Source organism: Sander vitreus, chromosome 7 (genome assembly GCF_031162955.1).
Source record: "Sander vitreus isolate 19-12246 chromosome 7, sanVit1, whole genome shotgun sequence".
NCBI classification, from domain to species: Eukaryota; Metazoa; Chordata; class Actinopteri; order Perciformes; family Percidae; genus Sander; species Sander vitreus.
Genome location: NC_135861.1, coordinates 15,206,388 through 15,225,875, shown reverse-complemented (window position 1 = coordinate 15,225,875; position 19,488 = coordinate 15,206,388). Strand labels below are relative to the sequence as shown.

Genomic DNA, 19,488 nt, shown 5'->3' with positions numbered 1-19,488 from the left:
GGATGGCGAAGGCCTGACCCGCCCTAATCTCCCATTGAATGGCTAGTACTCGTTGCCTGCTTTGGTTTGGTTGGTTAGGTTTAGGGTTAAAACGATTCAGGGTAAGCCAATCAGAGGCAGAGTATAGCGGGACATACCTTCTTTTATTTATTTATTTTTTATTTAATTTTTTTATTTGACAAAAAAACAACAACATACAAAACTCGTAGGGGAAAGAGAATATACATGAGTAGATACAATACAAATGTTGTCAATGTACAAGAAAGAATTACCTAAGCAAAAAAACAACAACAACAAAAACAAACCAAAAAGGGGGAATTACTTAACATTACCGGAAGAAACATACAGGGAGTGAGATGGATGCGGCGCATGCCTTCGCCTTCCTAGGAAAACAAATACTCGCGTACCGCACCGTTTATGAGTCATGTTTGCGGAAGTACATCCACGAGTTTCAGAAATTTAGTTAGGCTTAGTGAGCAGTGAGCACAACAAGCAGGGTCTGAACAAGGTCTGTCAGTAAACAGTTTGACTATTGCACGTGCGTTAATGCCCGGAAACTTGTGTCTGACTGTGTGTGAACTTCCTCTCTGGCAAAACAAGTTCATGATATAGGCTCAAAAAGAGAGGGCACACTGTCTGTGAGCATGGCCCGATCTCTGCAGGTCTTCTCCCTCCTCTCCAGGCTTGGTGATCTGTCATTGATGACCTCAGTTTCTATTAACAGCTGTCGATTTGCGAGCAGAGGAGCCAGCAATGCACGGATGGGACAGAGCCATGTGCACAGAGACAGAGTATCAAACAGTGCTCCAAGATACAGCGATGAAATGCCTGATGATGAACTTGGACTGAAGGATGCCGAGGAGGTAGAAGACAAGCTCCAGGCCTTGGTTGAGTAAGAGTCAACATTATTCTAGTTCATACAATAATGTACAATGCTTTGTGTGTGCTGTCTTTACAATCTATGTAAAGAATAAGCCACCTTCCATGTTTTTCAGCGAGGCGAGAAAGGGGCAGAAGAATGTGAAATATCATATACTGAGAAGGCAGATGACTACACCAGGAGCTCCACAGAGGAAGCTTACCTGGGATGCTATTAAGCAGATCAGGTAAATAGCTTTGTTATTTCAATTTAATCACTCACCCATTAAATAGCTTTTCCTGTCTTCAAGATAATTGCATAATTGAGGCTTAAATTGTTACTTTTCAGATATCTGAAGCAAGAGCAGCCAGATGAGTGGACAGTAGATCGTCTCGCTGAGGGCTACTCTGTCACCCCTGATGTCATCCTTAGAGTGCTCAGGAGCAAATTTGTCCCCGCTCCTGATAGAAAAGTCCAGCAGGATGCCAAAGTAATGGCTGGACTGGGTCAGCGGGTGCTGCCTGCAGGTGTTGGGACAGGGGAGGCCGGGCTGAAGCTGCCTGGAAACCAAACGGCAGCCATACTCCTATCTGGAAATAGTGAAGGTGCAATGGTGCCTGTGGCTGACAAGACTTTGATGCTTCGAGGTGAAAGCTCTGGATTCCTGGCTAAGAGTTCTGGCCCAGTTACTCTTCTGCCCACAACCTTCAGAGCTGGTATTGGTAAAGATGTCCATGTGACAAGGTCAAAAGAAGAGGACAGCACTTATAACACAAATCCTACAGAGGAGGAAAAAGAGGACGAGGATAGCTGGGATGGACGGCTGTTGACAGACGAAGAACTTGAAGAGTTTATGGAAATGGAAAAGCCTTACCCTGTTGTGCAAGTTGGGAATGACTTCTTTGATGCAGACGGCAACTTTTTGTATAGAATCTGAAAACTTCCTGTGTGATGTTCAGGTTGTTATAACTTTCTGAACAGATTATTACTGACACAAATGAAACTTTAGTTAAAGAGTATCTCAACCTGCTTGCAGCAGCCATCCTACAACCATAATGTGTTTTGGTAACTGATCCCTTTGTAAACATTTTTTACAGTGCTGTAAAATATGAATCGGGTGACAAAAATAGAGGAACATAAATTTATTTGAAAACCCAAAGAAAATTGCCTCAAATATACAGAAGAAACATAGCAGATACAAATCTGTAACCTTGTATATTTACAGAACCATCACAATTTATTAATTTATACAGCAGTTTTAAACTGCAAGAAAAATGTGTTACCTTCACTTAATGCAATAAACCATCAAAAGAAATCACCTAGTGTCTTCCAGTGTATAGCTGCTACATAATAACCCTGTATTTACTTTTTCATAGTTTCACTCAAAATTATGTATCGTGCCAAGTCATGAAAGAGAGAATAACCAGGTTATTGTAGGCAATTTTCTTTACAAAGCTCTGTGGATTTAGAGGGGGTTAACATGCAGTTCAATGGGAGCTCGTATGAAACACACGTCTGTCACTGCTCAAGGATTCATCATAGGCAACAAGTGCAACTTTGGGGTGTCACTGACATACTGGATGGAACTGGTTACACATCAGCTGGTATAAATAATCAGTACATAGATGCTGGCCACACATTGGGAGAGCCTCGCATCATATCCTCACACCAGGCACTTATATAACCACATCCAAATTTACTGCACTCTGAACCTGCAAATCACAAATAAATAAGAACCTGTATGAAAGCAATGTATTTAACACAAGACAGAGAAATAACTGTGCAACAAACGCTTAAAAGAGGGAAAAAAAAACCTGGTAAGACGACGTGATAGAGAGGACACATCTGTTGAGAGGCTTTGGCCAATCCAGTTTAACTTCAAAATGACAGCAGTATCAAGATGATTAAAGAGAAATAGCAGTTCACTGTGAAATGAGAACCTTTCAAAAACCAAAAACAGCCCAACAACTGTGTCTGTTAACTCTTATAGGCTTCAGTGTTAATTATGCTACAGTAAGATGATTCAATTGTTTTTACTTATTGCTTCTATCGCCGAATCACATCAATGTACTAAGTTATCTGAATTTGATGTAAAAATATCTATAGATATTTACTATTAAACCATTATTATTTCTGTTATTTCAGAACACCTTCAAACCACAATTTGTTACACAAGTTTAAAAGTTCATTAGTACAAAAACTGCTCAAATGGTTATAAAACACGACTTGTATAAGACTACAGTGATTATTAAAGTCTTATCACGTTAATCTTTTAAACAAACTAAGCTTACAAAGGACATTGTGCTTTAGGCAGTTAGAACTGCAGACATACATTTTGGAACAAATCCTGTCTTGAAACAGACACACTTTACCACCCTATACATTGATGGGTAAAATGTTTCATGCAATGACATTTCCATCCATAAAAACAGAGAAACTGGATTCTTGAGAGATATTGTGCCAATAGGATTACTTAACTTGCATTGACAACATAATGATTCTAAACATTGTTATTGCTATCAAAACTAATATAAATGGACACTTCCACTTACGTCTTATTACTTCAACCCGTGGTTCTAAATGCCACAGAGTCAAAGTATTCTGGATTGTATTCCAAATATAGTTTACAACAGGGGATTTCACAAATAAGGAGGCTGAAAACCTTACATTTACATTCTCTTGGCCGTTTGGGGCACACATTTTGACCAACAAATATTTTGTTAAAAAGTAGGGAAGTGGTTTGGGAGAGTTATTAACCAGCTACCAACAGCAATCTTTTTCAACACCAACCAAATTGATACCACCTCAAAAATGGCAAAGAAAAACAGGTTTATGTACAAGTGCATGAAAAAAAGGACACAGATCTTCAACAGAAGTGAGAAGTATTTCCAGGAGCACCCCCAGGGGATGGGAGAGGCAGGACCCGTAATGCAATGGTGGTAGATTTATACAACTAGCTTGGCTTCAGAACCCATTACTCTGCCTCTGTCAGCAGTTCAAATTACTGCATCAGTACTTTGTTTCCTAAATTAAATAAGTTAGAGATTCAAACTCAATCAACATACTGTAATTAATAACTGAAGCACAACACTACAACCCCTCCTTCCTCCTCCTCAACTGTGGCATTAGTCACAGGAAGCCTCCTAACAGTCATTATACTTCACAGATGACAGCAGAGTGATGCAGACTCTTCTTTTGGTAGCTGAGGCCAAACCTCATACCTAAAAGGTGAAAGGAAGAAGGAGCTGGAGACAAAAGAATTACAGGAGCAGCGGCCGGCCACAGAGGGAACTGGAAACCTGTTGCTCAGTTGCACGGCAGGTTGCGCCTGCTATTCGAGCAGGTCCTGTGTAAAGACAAGAACATAGAAATGAAGCTGATGTGCCTAACTTGGTTACTCAAGTGGCCTTGTTGTAGGTGAATTCATGTTTAGGTCATCACTTTGCAGCAATAACATAAAACCATGCTCCGATATAAGCTACAATGCCCTGACTCACCCTTACATTGGACGATTACGGTCGTATTCAAACAGTTTCACTTTCGTTAAAAAATTATATGTGACAGAAATTTGGAGTGTAAAGCTGCAATGCAGGACTCCCCCCCCCCCCCAGGTGTCTTGATTCCAGGGTGATGTATCAGCTATGTTAGCTTATCAGAGCTATTTTGGTATCAGTGGATATGTCGACTGCTAAATAACCACAAATTGCAGTACAGAAATGCCAAAGATTTGTTAGAGTTTTTTTTAGAAACAGTGTCATTACTTTGTTTGTCCACCAGAGGTTTTTTCCACTGTAACCATTGGTCACATTAAAGGCCCGGACACACAGAGCCGATAATCGGCCGTTGGACAGTCTGGCGAGGTCAGTGACTCGAGTCTGTTCGGTCTGCAGTCGGACTCAAATGACCCATCTGATTGGTAGAGTGCTAACCCGGAAATGGGGAGCGGAATGAGCGTGACTAGAGTCTCTCAACATCTGATGAAAATCTTTTAAACTGACCTTTGTCGATCTGTGTGTCTGGGCCTTAAGAGAACGAATATCAGCTAATATCAGATTATCATTGTATCATATTATATTATGTCGCAGTCTTCCCTTCTAAACCTTGACTACTTATATAGGACACGTTCGTCAATCACAGCAGGTAGTGGGACTGTACATTAGAAGTGCACTGTGGGACATCATGGCTTTGTCACTGTAGTGTCCTTAATGTTTAATAGGTTGAGAAATTAAGCCCATGACACGGAAGGGTTTTCTTTCTACATCAATAAACCCAAGAAGAAAAAAAAACAGTTTCTAGGGTTGATTTAGCAATTATTCTCTGTTGTTGTTAACAACAGTGATTCAAGATATTTGTCTTCAGCATCAAGGTGTGATTCAGATTATTTGGGGTCTGGTTTGGTTCTTTATTTTTAAGATAATTTTTTGGGCTTTTATGGCCTTTATTGACAGGACAGCTTGAAGACAGGAAAGGGGAGAGAGAGGCAGGACGACATGCACCAAAAGGCCGCAGGTCGGATTCAAACCCATGGCCGCTGCCAAGGACTCAGCCCACGTGGGGCGCACACTCTACTGGGTGAGCTAGAGGTCGCCCCGTGGTTTTGTTGTTTACTGTGTCTAACTACTTTTCTACATGACATCAAGCAAGCAGCAAGCTTTGAAAATATATCACATGCTATTTGTTCCACTGCTCAGTCTTAGAAGAAAAACCTGGTACCCATGTGTCTATCTTAGCCCAAATGTGAGTGAGGAAAAGGTATCCACTGTACCTCATCCGAGTCATCATGAAACTCTATCTTGCCATTTTGAGTGTGGTTGGTCTCCAGCGGGTCGTCCATCCCATCAACAGCATTGTCCTCGCTATGCTGCTGCAGCACCGAGTATCTGTGAACCAAGAACCTGTCGGACACATTCAAAATACTGTCAGTGTACTTAAAATCATCTGGAAAACACATTCAACACCTGGACATTTGCTCCTATAGATGGGTTTTGGTTATGAACTGGACGATTTGTGGAAAGACACACTAACCTGCCACCACAGACATATTTCTTGATGAAGACAACTCCGGCTGCAATAATCAGCAGCATGACGACGATGACCGTCATCACAATAGGTACAGACTTGGAGGAGCGACTGTCTATCTGTAAAAAAACAACAGCAGACAACAAAAGTAGGTAAAGATGTATATACTGTATGCAAACATACAGTATGGATAAATCTATATTCATAACATTTTCCAGAAGCAGGCAGAGGTACTGACCAGAAGTTCAGGGCCCACCAGGTCACTCACACACCTCTTACTGAGATCTATCTCTTTACGCTCGGGCATCTTTCCTCCCTCACATTTATCTCCAGGGATTTTCCTATAGCTGTGGACCAAAGGCACATCAAGAGTGTATGACAGTTAGTTGGAGGTTTGCAACTGTGACTAAAAAAAAACTGTATACTTGTCTCATTCAAATGCGAATCAGTTTAAAACGGTTCATAGTTATCATACAAAGTCTTATATATTATTATGCAAATGTATTCATGATCACAATTACATACATATAAATTAAGCTGTAATGCTGCAACAGCCTACCCTCCCTATTGCACATAATGGTTTAACTGGATTTTCATAACCTTCTGTCTAACAATTATTCATTTACTATTATTAAGTCAGCCTGTGTGCAGTGCAGCAAACACGATTTACCAAAAATGTCCTTTGCTTTTATGGGCAGTATTGACTCTTCCTCATTGAAAACATGAGACTCACTTTCACCCCATCTGCTATCTCTGACTGACTTCTGCATGACAATTACTTCCTCATCACTTGTCTCCTCTGACAAACACCGAGAACTTCTCTGTCACTCTCTCTACCATAAAATGTGGCAGTGGTGTTGGCCTTGTACAATATATGTTTTACACAGTATCGGTTTTAATATTAATATTTATGACACAATTACAGAGAAGTTGAAGCTAATCAACAAGCAAATTGTGTGACATCACATCTATGATCAAAGGAAAGGGTCAACACATTCACTTACCCACTGGTCTGCAGAAGTTCCTCTTTGCCGTGCAGACAGAACTCAAGCACTTTGCCTTTCAGGTCCGGCTGTTCCACACACTCCGAGCTGTTCTCTTGACGGTAGTATCCAAAATCACTGCAAAGGATCGGAAGATGCCAGGATGGTAAGCAAGGGTGGAAGAAATAACCTACTTTTTTACTCTAGTGTCTGTAAATGACCAATCATTTGGCTCAGTACTTTCACAGTTCCTTTTTACTTGAAGGGAAAATCCTCTCCAGGAAACTTTTACACTGCTATTGAATACCAGTTTGGCATGTTCAATGTGGACTTTTCCTCAAGTTGCTCCATTTAATGTTTTAAAGTGAATCCATTTTGTATGAACACTGCCATGTCAGATTTTGAAGTTAATCACATTTGAATGAGCTTTACAGAGAGGACATTTACACCAGTAATTTTACTTTTAATAAAAAGCTATCACAGCCAGTTAGCAGGATATTTTGGTATAAGTGAAGTATACTCAAACCAGACAGAAATGCATGCTAAACACAGTCGATTTTTGAATGCCCTGCTGTTGATGGATAATATTCTCTCACAATGCATTGCACAAAAGCAATGGAAGAGCTGCTCAATGATGGAAAAACAAAATTGTGTATAGTGGTGACAAGGCTAAATATATTTTGTTTTCTATTTGTGAAGTTTAAAATTGGAGTTCGATGGACGTCCAACATTGCACGATTGATTGCATCACTTCCTGTTAGAAGTGGTTAAATGAATTATTTTGTATACTAACTGCAAAACAGTATACTATGACATTTGGCATGTAGCATATGCTGTATATAATTAGTATGTTGTATGGATTTGGGACACAAGGAATGTCTTACCACAGGAAGTCATCCAGGGTGCACGGACACAGGGTTGGCTGGGTGTTGACCTGATAATCTCGTCCGTTCCAGCAAACAGAGTCCTTCCTGAGACGCAGAAACTTCTCTTTGTAGCCCAGCATGCAACCATCATTGGGGTCACTGATGTCATCAGAGTGGGCCAACCACTGCACGTAGTCCTTGTCATCACCTACGTACATCAATATTCACTCTGTTTACATATAATCTCAAACAGATCACCGAAAATTGACAAATCATCTTCACATTTACACAAATGCATTAAAGTCAGTTTGTTGTATCAAACATATTCTCATGTCACTCACAGTCTCTAGTGAGAAGATCCCTGAAGTCAATGGTGATGGAGATCCAGTACTGGCTGAGCAGGGAGTCTCTGTAGCCCCAGACACTGACATTCATGGATCGAGCTCCCGGCTCTGATGCCAGCCCAGTAAAGTAGATGGGCTCTTTGGTGAAGGTGTAAACATGCCAGCACTGTCCTTCATCAGTAGAAAATCTGTCAGAACATTGAAGCATAACCAAACATTAGCATAACCCCAACAAACTTTAAAGTAAAGCAATAACATGTGAGAGGGAGTTGTATAGCATGCAATTTCAATTAAATTCAGATAACATATAAATCACATAAAGAAAAACAGACTCCAAGCATCAGCAAATACAAACGCCTCCTCTGACTGTAACTCACTTGATCACGTTGATAGGTTGAGTGGGGCTTTGCTCCACAGCAATCAGCAGCCCTCCAGAGTCCAAAATGGCATAGTAATGGGGCCCATCGAGGGCCTTCATCCAGGTGTACCCCCCATCATCAGACACATACACATCAGGCTTCATCACTGAGATGGCATCACCAACACTCCCTTATGAGATACACAGAAATGGTCAGATGGCAAAAAATATGTAGTTTATTCAATTAAATAACTTCCAGTAAAATTTGGTATGAAAACTCTGAACTGAAAATTACCATGAGCTAAGATGAGACCCACAGCGTTTGGTTCAGTCAGAGGCAGCATGGGGACGTTCAGTTTCATAGCAATACTGTAGGCTGCGTGGATGTGGAGACTGCACTAAAGACACAAACACAAGCAGCATTTGGTATCTGAGTGTTTATAGTACCAACACTGTAAAAGGCGGGGGGGGGGAGAAATAACATGAAAAAGAACAAATACTGCCACGATAAATGTACTGTTTGGCCTTTTTTTTTTATTTTTTATAAAAGATTATTTTTTTGGGGCTTTTTTTCCCTTTATTTCAGAGTGACAGTGGATAGACAGGAAAGGTGGGAGAGAGATGGGGGATGACACGTAGCCAAGGGCCACAGGTCGGATTCGAACCCGCGTTGCTGCAAAGGCCTCAGCCTAGATGGGGCGCACTCTCTTACTGGGTGAGCTAGAGGTCGCTTTTTGGCTATTTGGTAAATTTAGGTTTATCAAAACTTAATTCATCAAAGTACACAGTTTCCATCAAGACTGATCAACTTTCCATCTTTGTTCTTTTCTCCAGACACACCAGTTTCCTCTCCTTACCTTGTCTGGGTCTTTGGCTGTAGCATCACACTTGCTGTTGGCAGGTTTCCGCAGGGGAACCCATTCCCCTCCCTGATCAAAGGACACCACAGACTGCACAGAATTATCTGGAACAACAAGACATCATATATGCAGGCAGCATATACAATACAGTCTTAAGCATTTAGCTGATACTCCTAACAAAAAACAATGTGTGTAAATAAAGCTTAAATTCAGTTGCCCCGAAATTACAAGTAAGCTAGAGTAAACCTTGGCAATAATCATGTAACCACAGAATGGTCGTGTAGAAGAGTGGAGGTAAGAAAAAGAGTAGTTTAAAATATAAGGAGAAAGACAGAGGAGATTTTTTTAAAAGAAAATACAGTGAGCAGCAGACATGATTGAGTTAAGATTTAGCTGGTGATGTGGTATTTCTGGAGAAGTGTCAGTCAGCCGCATCAAAAATCAGCAAATCTAACACTGAACAGCTAATTAAATATTTACTTAACACCCTCCCCCCGGTATGTAATGGAGAAGTTGTGTATGGAGAAGTTATGTGTATGTTTTACTGAGTGGAAGTTGAGTACAGGCACGTGTTGTTATTCCTTTATCTAAGCACAGGCACATGAATAGAGCTACCTTCTGCCAGGACACTGGTGATGAAAACTCCTCGCAGGGAGGTGACATTAGTGAAGTCTGTATCGCCATTCGTGGTGGTATAAAGGTGGCGCTCCAATGACTTGGAGTACACAGTGCCCCGGTCATCTGACACATAAATGGTGCCGAATCCGGTATCTGTGGACGTAGAAAAGAAACAAATTAGTTCACACATACTGGAGAGATAATTCAGATGCAGAGTTTCAGAGATGGTTACTTGAAATAATGAAATATTGGAGTTTATATGGTGAAAGTTCTCTACATGGCCAAAAGTACATGTAATTTAAAAAATTGCATTCTCTACACAGGCAAACACACACTGCCCCCTATTCTTAAATATTATTACTGCAAACCGGTGAGGTTTTTTTATGGACTGACCTCCTGGCTCGTCGACATGCATGAAGACCATTTCATCGTTCGCTCCCAGGATGGAGTAGAACTGCTCGTGACCAACAGGGGGCAGCTGGGCCATGTTCCACATCTCACCCTGGTCCACTGACACGTGGATCATCCTCAGAGTGCCCTGCAGAGAAAGAGGCGGGAAAAAAGAAAAACAGGGAGAATGAAAGAAAGAAAGAAAGAAAGAAAGAAAGAAAGAAAGAGGAAATAATGAGAAAAAGAGCAATCAATTAACTTACATTTATAAAACCAGGCAAAGGAAAAGAAACACAATATGTGTCGTGAGCGCTACGTATTTTGAGTGTAACAATAACCACATGAGCTCGCCTTGGAGCACACGTATAGCAAACTATTCATATATGCTCATATATATTTTTCGTCCTTGTCAAAACCTGGAGAAAACATTACCCACAATGCAATTCAACCACAGAAACTGTGGCTGGAGATTTAGGTGTGTTGTGCTAGAAGCAGCTAACGTAGCCTTGAGCCGCTAGCCTCAAGCAGAGATGAGGAGTGGGCTACAGAGGTCTGTTGAGATCCCGATCTAGAGGTTCAGCACGATATATCTCACCTCACCAGAGTCTACTGTATTTCAAATTGAGCAGACTGAAGCTTTTTCTTACAAACATAAAAAGGTCTAAACAATTAATATTTTCCCACTGGATGCCTGATCATGTTTCTGTATCTGCTAGTGATATGCACATACTGTATACTGACCTTGCCTGTCATTACAGAGGCAAAGAGGAAGCGTCCACCCAGGCCGAAGGAGTAGATCTTATTGGCGACAGTCTTAATAGTTTTACCGTAGTCTGTCGATCTTTTCAGTTCCAGCATTCCCCGATCAGCTAAAAAGGACAACTTAGACAAGAAAATTATGAAAATGTACAAGTGTAACTAATAGATATAGCATTTACAAGGAATATGAGACTAAATGAGAAAAAATCTTGATACCATTTGTGTGTGTAAAAAGACACAAAAGTTACACATGCTACATTTTCATTTTAGGTTAAAGGGATCACTTACTGCAGGATCCGTTGTGGTTGGCTGTAAAGAAGATGGTATTTTTCCTCCCCCTAGAATCAGAGTGGAAAGTATGTATATTTATTTTATTATTATAAATCAATTTATTTTTGTGCATTCTCCATCTATTCCCATTATAGGTTTTGCTTCATTGTGAAAGTAAGCATCACATGACATGGCCTATCAAACGCAACCAGCATACAGCCAAGCCCTTTCTAAATATTTACTGCCCCAGATTAAAATGACCCATTTTCCTGGAGCCTGTTCAGAACAATGTCTTTGGCATAGTAATGAAAGAAAGACTGTTTTTTTTATACATACAGTTTTCTCAGGTAGTGAACTTGAAAACACAGCCTAAAAGATATTTAGAGCTGCCAAGGTTATTAAGCGATACATACCAGGAAGTGCCTCTAATATCACAAGAGTGTGGTGAGGGCTTGGTCAAGACAGAGCTAGGCAAACAGCCACTGACTGCACTGCAATGCAGTTTTACTGCCTATTTTACCAAGGTAGAGCAACAATAAAAGTCTACGTGAGAAAATCTAGGGACATGTTTGTCTAAGGTTATTACATATTAAACCGAATAACACCAAAACAGTAAAGAGAGAGGTAGAACTTCAGGGTCTTCAACTACCTGTAATAATTAGCTTGTTGGAGGAACGAAGTCTAGAAAACAGACGACTAACAGATACCGTATCACTTCTTAAAATCTTTGCTGCACACCAGACCAATAATAATGGCGTTCTTACACTCCTCCCTAATCTCCAAGAATAGAAGTATTTCCCTGAGACACTTGGGGTTATTGAATATCATTACTGTTTGTTCACTAAGCACATGAAAAAGTTTGTTGCGTCTCTTACCATTTCACAAGACACACTGTGTCGTGGATCTTTTTCCAGTTGCTGCCAAAATCTTCAGAGAGCCACAGTTCATACTGACAACAGAAAAAAAGATTGATTAAATGATGAACTCGTGGTTCAACTGCAATGACACCACTGTTTACACAGGTCACACAGAACTTGGTATACTGGAGCTGCACATAAACACCATAGCCATTTTAATATATGTACTCTGTGCAAACAAATGATTACCTAGGAGTCTTAAGCTTAAGAGTTTTACAACAGGCCATGAAAAAAGTAGCTTAGCCTCTTAACTTATCGACAGATAAGTTAAGAGGCAGAACAGAACAGTACTGGATCTTTCAAGTTCATGTAGACAAGCTAACTTACATCCAAACTGGTTACTTTCCAAACAAAATCTTTAGCTCTGTTACATTCACTACTTACGCTGTTGCTGAGGACCAGCAGCACATTGGAATTGTCAGGGCTGTACGTGATCTGCATCAGGGGGTTAAAGGGCAGGTCCCGCGGGGTGAATGTCTTTCCGAAGTCATCGGAGACAAAGATCCGAGACCCATGACCTCCAGACACCTCTCCTGTCAGGATCACCTACAAGCCAGAGTCCAAAATTCAGACTGATTAAACCGTACAAGATGATGAAGGTTCTTTACAGCAGGCACACATTACAGAATGACATACTTTCCCAGAGTTCCCGATAGCAATGCCAAACTCTGATCTGATGAAGGTGTTGTTGATGAGGTTGGTCACATCCTCGAATGTCTTCCCGTAGTTTTCACTGGCAGACAAAATACAGTAGTTGCAGACGAATTAAATGCAAATTAAATACAAACTATGGTGTTTTTTTCCCCAACAGGTGAGATCATAAGACTTACCTTCGATAGAGTTTGGACTGCCCGAGTCTTATCATGAAGAAGGGCACCTGAAAAGTTGTCAAAGCCAGGATGACCTGCCAAGAAAAGAAGGTTAAGCTTAAGGAAAGTGGAGCATAGAACATTTATTAATGTGAATGAGACCCTGATGTGAGGGAACTCATTATGTAATCTACAAGATTCTTTGCAGGCAGACTACCCTGTCACTTTCATGCAGATGCAGTTCACTGAATAATCCAGCCAAGTTTGTCCTACTCATGTCACAAAGGAACAACACTGTATGAGAGACAAGTGAGAAAATAACACTCACCCCTGTTCCATCTCCAACCCAGGCCAACGACACTGATCCACTCAGGTCATTGAAGGTATACTGAGAAAAGATTTATAATACATTAAATATAAACATATTAATAATCACAACACCAGTTGAGCGGATTTACTAAATAGCTGTGTGAATGCTACTAAATTAAGAGAGGAGTTTGAGTCTAACGTGCAAGAAGGGATGAAGTATAAACAGCAGTCAAACCCTATTTGTGAATTTTGCCTCAACTGTATTTTTGCTTTGACTGGCACCGTGTTTCCTCTCACCATGTGGTCAAGCAAGTATATAGGTTAGATGAACTGTAAAAAGTGAAGTACCACTTCCCAGACCCGACAAGCATTTCAGAAAGCACAAGGCTTCAAGCCAATTGCTCTTAGCTCTCATACTTCTGAATGCAGCTACTGAATACCACCTTAAAAACTGAGGTCAAGAAGGAGGTCAGACTTTCACTCTGACAATAGTTTTGTGCGAATCCCGTCAATTTAGCAGTGTGGCTCTAACAAAAAAAACTTTTGCTTTCATTATTAGAGTCCAGCTCCCTGATAGAAAAGTTGATTCCTGAAAAACACATTCAGTGGCCCATTGTTTTTCAACCATGTGAAAATTCGCAAACTGTCCAAGGCAGGTCTCTTTCAGCAGCTCCAGTACCGATGGGACCTGCAACCGTAACCTCGAGGGGAACGACGAAGCTTAGCCTCAAGGAATTCTGTCAACTTTAGATTACCAGAGCCAAGTATACAAAGACTGCAATGCAAAGTTGATCACATGGAAATGAGGAGCTAGGAAAATAAGCAGCACAGACTCTACTGAGGTCAGCCTCCTGTTTGTTTTGAGGAGAGCATTGCATAGTTAAGCAGCAATAATTTGGATGTGTTTACTTCCTGGGTAAAGTCTCTGCTAAAACAGTAAATTCCATTACACATCTGGTGAGACCAAATTTAGCCTACTTTCCTATCCAGGATTTAAGTGCAAGTAAAAACAAAACACTGTAGGCTCTCTGTATCCTAACAGACTCCCTGGGGGCTGTTTCACAAAAGCAGAATTTATAAATCCAGGATAACCAATAAAGCGAGGCTTGACCTAGTCTAATCCCTGCAGCCAGGCTTGGTGCGTTTCACGAAGGCCAAGCCAGGCTGAGGAGGAGCGACTAGGTCAAGCCAGGCTTAGAGCTCGGCAATATATCGATATTATATCGATTTCGTGATATGAGACTAGATATCGTCCTACATTTTGGATATCGTAATATCGTGATTTGGCATAAGTGTTGCCTTTTCCTGGTTTTAGGCTACATTACAGTAAAGTGATGTCATTTTCTGAACTTACCAGACTGTTGTAACTGTTCTATTATTTGCCTTTACCCACTTAGACATTATATCCACATTACTGATGATTATATATGTAAATATTTTGTGAAAGCACCAATAGTCAACACTACAATATCGTTGCTAGCGAGGTATTTGGTAAAAAAATATTGTGATATTTGATTTTCTCCATATCGCCCAGCCCTAGCCATGCTTAAGTATTTCGGATAGATGCACGTTCATGGCTTTCCTTAACAGACCGCAAGGTTGATAACAGATTTACTGATGCTAAAATGGAGAATACACATTGTTCATACTTTATACAGAGTAAGCAGCATCTTCTTGTGGAGTTATGGGGTGAAGTATGATAACGTGAAACACATTATTTGTAAAAAAGAAACACGGGCGCTGTAATGACACAGCGAGAGAAAGCGAGGCAGACGATCGCGGACCGACTGAATGCGTATGTAGCCTAAAAATATACATTTACTGACCACTGCTCTGAATTGAAACCGTCATAATCATACCATTCAAGGATTAGGCTACTAATCATTTGCACAAATTAACCGTTGTACTCTTTGCCTTAAAAATAAGCAGAAGATAATGTCACTCAGGAAATTTCCCATGAAGATCTATTTTCTACAACTCTAGAATATGATGCGTAAATAAATTGTTTCTCCCTCTCTCTCATGGGCTAAAATATAAATTACCTAAGTCATATTAACTTCCACTGCTCGCTTTTAATGCAAAGTGTACAACTGTTCATTTTTGCAAATGACAAGTGACTCAATGAATGGTTTCAGTTAAGTACATTTCGTAAATGTATATTTTTAGACTATCATTCAGTCGGTCCGCTATTATCTGCTTTTTTTTCACGTGTTTTTTTTTATTTTTTATTTTTTAAATAGGACGAGTTTCCTTCTTTACATATTATATGCTTTGCTCCCTTGTATGTATGGACATAAAAGAAAGACACTGAAGAAATTGGACTCTAAAATCTAGAAACTATAAAGATAATTAAGTGATAAATATAATGCACACTGTAAACATGAATGTAACAGAGTATATTAATCAGTTATTTCACCCCAGCAAAATATAAGGACAAAGACCATTGGGGTGTCCTCTCCCTGTTGTTACATGAATGTACAGTAGTCTACACTATATAGTTATTGGTTCAGTGAACTAAGACTATAATTAAGGAGGATTGTACAATTAGGATATCCATCCATCCATCCATCTTCATCCGCTTATCCGGGGTCGGGTCGCGGGGGTAGCAGCTCCAGCAGGGGACCCCAAACTTCCCTTTCCAATTAGGATAGGTTTTTATAATTGTACAATCCTCCCAAATTATAGTCCCAGTTTACTGGACAACACAAATTGTGTGCTAAGAATGCCAATTTATTGAATCCTTTATTGTTAAAGAATACAAAAAAAATTAATCAACTAAAATAATTTAAGGTGCATTGGTCCACCATGTGTGTTTACACATGTACATCACTTTATATATTGCCCTTAGTAACTGACTTCATTTAAAAAAAAAACACACATTTGGCAACTTTATCAGCCTTTTCTAATTATCTCAACAACCGCCATAATATATTCACCAAACTTCTAACAACAATATGAACAGCAGTCTTCATACAGCAATATAACAGTAACAATGACTGTCACATTAATAATTATAAAAAATAATGTGCACAACTTTAAATAATAACAGTATGTAAATGAACAGCAATATGCACATGTTGTATTTTTATCCAGGCTGATAACAATAGGGTAAAACCACTGCGGAGTGAACAGAAAAGGCTCCAGGATTAACAAATCCTGGCTGTTAGCCTGGTCGGGAGCAGGCTAGCTGTAAAGAATAAATCTCCATGGTAACTTAGGTGCCTCTGCTTTTGTGAAACCGAGTCAAGGCTTAATTGAGCCAGGGTAACTGGGAAATCCCAGCTTAATCCCTTATCTTGGTTTTGTGAAATAGCCCTCTGCTTGCTAACTGCTTTCACTACCACACAAACAAAGCTTTTAAATTACAAAATAACTACCACACAGCCAGTCACATGGATCCCACTAGGCCAATTTCCCTGTCAACATTCAGGCAGATTCAGGCAGTGGGATCCTCAAATAGGCCTACAGAATACAGCTACTGCATCCTTGAGAAGAATAACATATAGGCCAAGGCCATTAGTGGAGCATTTGAGAGGTTGAACCAGTCTGGTAGTGCTTCAGTGGAGCCTACGTAGGTCTTAAAGCATGAGGAAACTAGGCGGTGTTAGCCAACTGTTTCACTACACCGTATTTCACAGCACCAAATGGTAAAAAAATAAATAAATATGCATGGCAGTTAAACTGGTAGCCAACAGAAAAGGAAAGATGCCAGTCACTTTTAATGGCTGTTTGAGGTTGGGGAAATGTGTAGGAAAAGACATGACACACTCTGAAGTCATGTTTTTGTTTTACAGCATGGAAATAAATCTACAGTGCAATAGGCCTATCTACTAACTGTTATCCCGGGCTCTAGGGCTTACAGATGAATGAAAAACAGCCCATCAGTAGCTAGGTTTCTGAGGACATTGGGTAGCTGATTAGGCCTATTCTCGTGCACCTGGTTAGCACCTGCGCATCATAGGCTCATTTAATTGTCAGACGTGCGAAGAGTAACAGGACCTTAGCTGGTAACTTACACTGTGGGTGTTGTCTGCTAACTTGGTGTCAGATCCTTGAAGAGCTATGCAGGAGTCGCCCTGCTCGGTGCTTCTTCGTTTTATCTTGTGACCTGGTGATGCAGCCAGCCAGGCAGGCAGAGACCTTTTTACGATGTTCGCAGCTCTCTTGCCAATGTTTGAATGCTTCAAAAAAAACGACTGTCCGAAGGGTTTGGATCCCTGCTGAACATCTAAACTGGCTGTGAAAGTGAAAACAGATAACAGCAGGACACAGTGCAGCAAAAGTCCCATCCTCGTTGCAGTTGTCTGGCAAATAAAACAAAACAAAGACGAAAAATACCACCTCAAAACCAGTCTTTGTTTATCTTAGTCTTGTCTAAAAATTGAAGGTCGCTACAGCTCTGCCGTGGATGACATCAACAAAACAGTAGTCCTCCTGACAGCGATTATTTCGGGCTTTGAAAACACGGAGCGCCCTCAAAGCTCCGACTTTTCCCTGCACAACAGCAGAAAAATGATCAAAACAGAAAAAACAATCGCAATTTTGCAAAATTGACCGGAGTATTTAACACCAATTATTGCACTGCAACTCCCTAGCTAACATGATACAGTGTAACGATCGCACAAATTGTGTCTGCGAGTCGTATCGCTCTATGCAGAGAGGAGCCGCTGTGATTGGCTGATCTTCTGTTCTTGTCCAACTATCCGCTGTTTTGATTGGATCAATTCTGAAAAGGCAGTGTCAAACAGAGGAGCTGCACAATTAGCTGTCAAATATAGGTTGAGCAATACTATCATGTAACTCCATCCAGCCACTTCATTTAAAGCTGAAATGGCATTTCTTTCCTATTTTAATATGGCCACCTGCCGTATCATAGTATTCGTTTATTGTATTTTGTATATAGTTTATAGGTAAGTAAAGTAAGCACACAATTCACAGGTGAAAATGTCCCTGGGAAATCTTACATGTCCACACATTAAAACCAATAGATGTCCAAAAACCATACATGCTTTGAATTAAAAGGTGTGTTTTCATTACCCTTTGTTTATATGTGTAATGACTATGAGGTAAATTTCTTGAATGAGTCTAAACTACATATACAATGTGTAACGTGAATCATTTATTCATACTTGTGCCATCACTTTGTCAGGGATTGAACATTTGGGTCTGGTGTGATGTTGGGAGGCTCAATAAATATATTAAATCACACTGAATCTGTAATATCGTCTTGCCATCAATGAATTGAAAAGTAAAACACTGGAGAAAAAAACGTGATATATTGACATTTGTTGTAGAAATGTCTTGTAACAAATGACTATTTGGCCCCTTTTATGGCTGATATTTTTGACAATATTTATTATTAACAATTTCGAGATAACTGAAGAGTGAGCTGTGATTTGGCTCATCGTATTTAAGAAGAACAGGGTCAAAGTAGAAAATGAACCTCATATTATCTTCACTCCTGCAAATAAATTAGAGTGGATGTTTTGTATAGCCTGCTGAATTCTTAAATTATATTTTTTTCATTTTGTTGGTTGCAATGAGTTCTTGATTAAATTAGTGCATGTGATGGGACAGTGGGTCATAATAAACCCATGACTACTGGTCATGTGATGCAGAAAAAAATCCAGTACCCTATAGCCGCCATGGGCCTGATTGAACATATTCATACAAATGTATCAAATACATTTCTTATACTGCACTTCTACTGAACTTTTATTCTTGTATTTTCTCAATTTTATATTTTTAACTGCTCTTTAATGTTTCATGTAAACCACTTTGAATTTTCTTGTTGCTGAAATGTGCTATACAAATAAAGCTGCCTTGCCTTACAGACCTCAAACTGTACACCAAATATAATAATTTACAGTTTTAAGTTTTCCCGTGTAGTGTGCCAGCAGGTCATGTATTTTGTGAACTTCCAGTTGGGCGGGATGAGATTTGTTGCCTGTCAGCAGTGGGACAGTTGCAACTCTGTTTAGTAGAAGATGGGAGGATCTGATTAGAGTTATGCTGAGTATTTGATTATGCTCATGTTTAGCCTTTGGTGTGGCACAACCTGTTCGACAAGTTTGCACGCTTGCAACAACAAAAAGGTGTCATCACATCACAACTGAAAAGAATAAGC

The 19,488-nt window shown here is 40.1% G+C and overlaps 2 protein-coding genes across 2 annotated transcripts; one reads left to right on the top strand and one right to left on the bottom strand.

The window, feature by feature from the left end:
• Positions 1-395: 395 nt before the first annotated feature.
• Positions 396-3,671, top strand: ngrn (neugrin, neurite outgrowth associated). Its single transcript, XM_078254857.1, has 3 exons — positions 396-892; positions 996-1,106; positions 1,208-3,671. Exons 1-3 carry the CDS (start codon positions 645-647, stop codon positions 1,794-1,796), a joined length of 948 nt encoding a protein of 315 aa, XP_078110983.1. The 5' UTR covers positions 396-644; the 3' UTR covers positions 1,797-3,671.
• Positions 1,987-17,998, bottom strand: sort1b (sortilin 1b). Its single transcript, XM_078254855.1, has 20 exons — positions 17,378-17,998; positions 13,381-13,440; positions 13,074-13,147; positions 12,880-12,976; positions 12,628-12,789; positions 12,202-12,275; positions 11,345-11,394; positions 11,039-11,166; positions 10,301-10,445; positions 9,905-10,060; positions 9,287-9,393; positions 8,725-8,827; positions 8,449-8,620; positions 8,069-8,259; positions 7,746-7,935; positions 6,883-6,999; positions 6,117-6,225; positions 5,885-5,997; positions 5,625-5,754; positions 1,987-4,205 (listed from the first exon to the last, which is right to left on the bottom strand). Exons 1-20 carry the CDS (start codon positions 17,648-17,650, stop codon positions 4,191-4,193), a joined length of 2,466 nt encoding a protein of 821 aa, XP_078110981.1. The 5' UTR covers positions 17,651-17,998; the 3' UTR covers positions 1,987-4,190.
• Between the last annotated feature and the right edge of the window lie 1,490 nt (positions 17,999-19,488).

Excerpts from the sequence above, each read along its gene's own strand:
- ngrn (XM_078254857.1), top strand. The coding sequence starts at position 645 with ATGGCCCGATCTCTGCAGGTCTTCTCCCTCCTCTCCAGGCTTGGTGAT. Across the intron at positions 893-995 it reads AAGCTCCAGGCCTTGGTTGA|CGAGGCGAGAAAGGGGCAGA; the intron begins GTAAGAGTCAAC and ends CATGTTTTTCAG. Across the intron at positions 1,107-1,207 it reads GATGCTATTAAGCAGATCAG|ATATCTGAAGCAAGAGCAGC; the intron begins GTAAATAGCTTT and ends GTTACTTTTCAG.
- sort1b (XM_078254855.1), bottom strand. The coding sequence starts at position 17,650 with ATGGGACTTTTGCTGCACTGTGTCCTGCTGTTATCTGTTTTCACTTTC. Across the intron at positions 11,167-11,344 it reads CAACCACAACGGATCCTGCA|CTGATCGGGGAATGCTGGAA; the intron begins GTAAGTGATCCC and ends TGTCCTTTTTAG. Across the intron at positions 10,446-11,038 it reads CCTCTGTAATGACAGGCAAG|GGCACTCTGAGGATGATCCA; the intron begins GTCAGTATACAG and ends CTTTCTCTGCAG.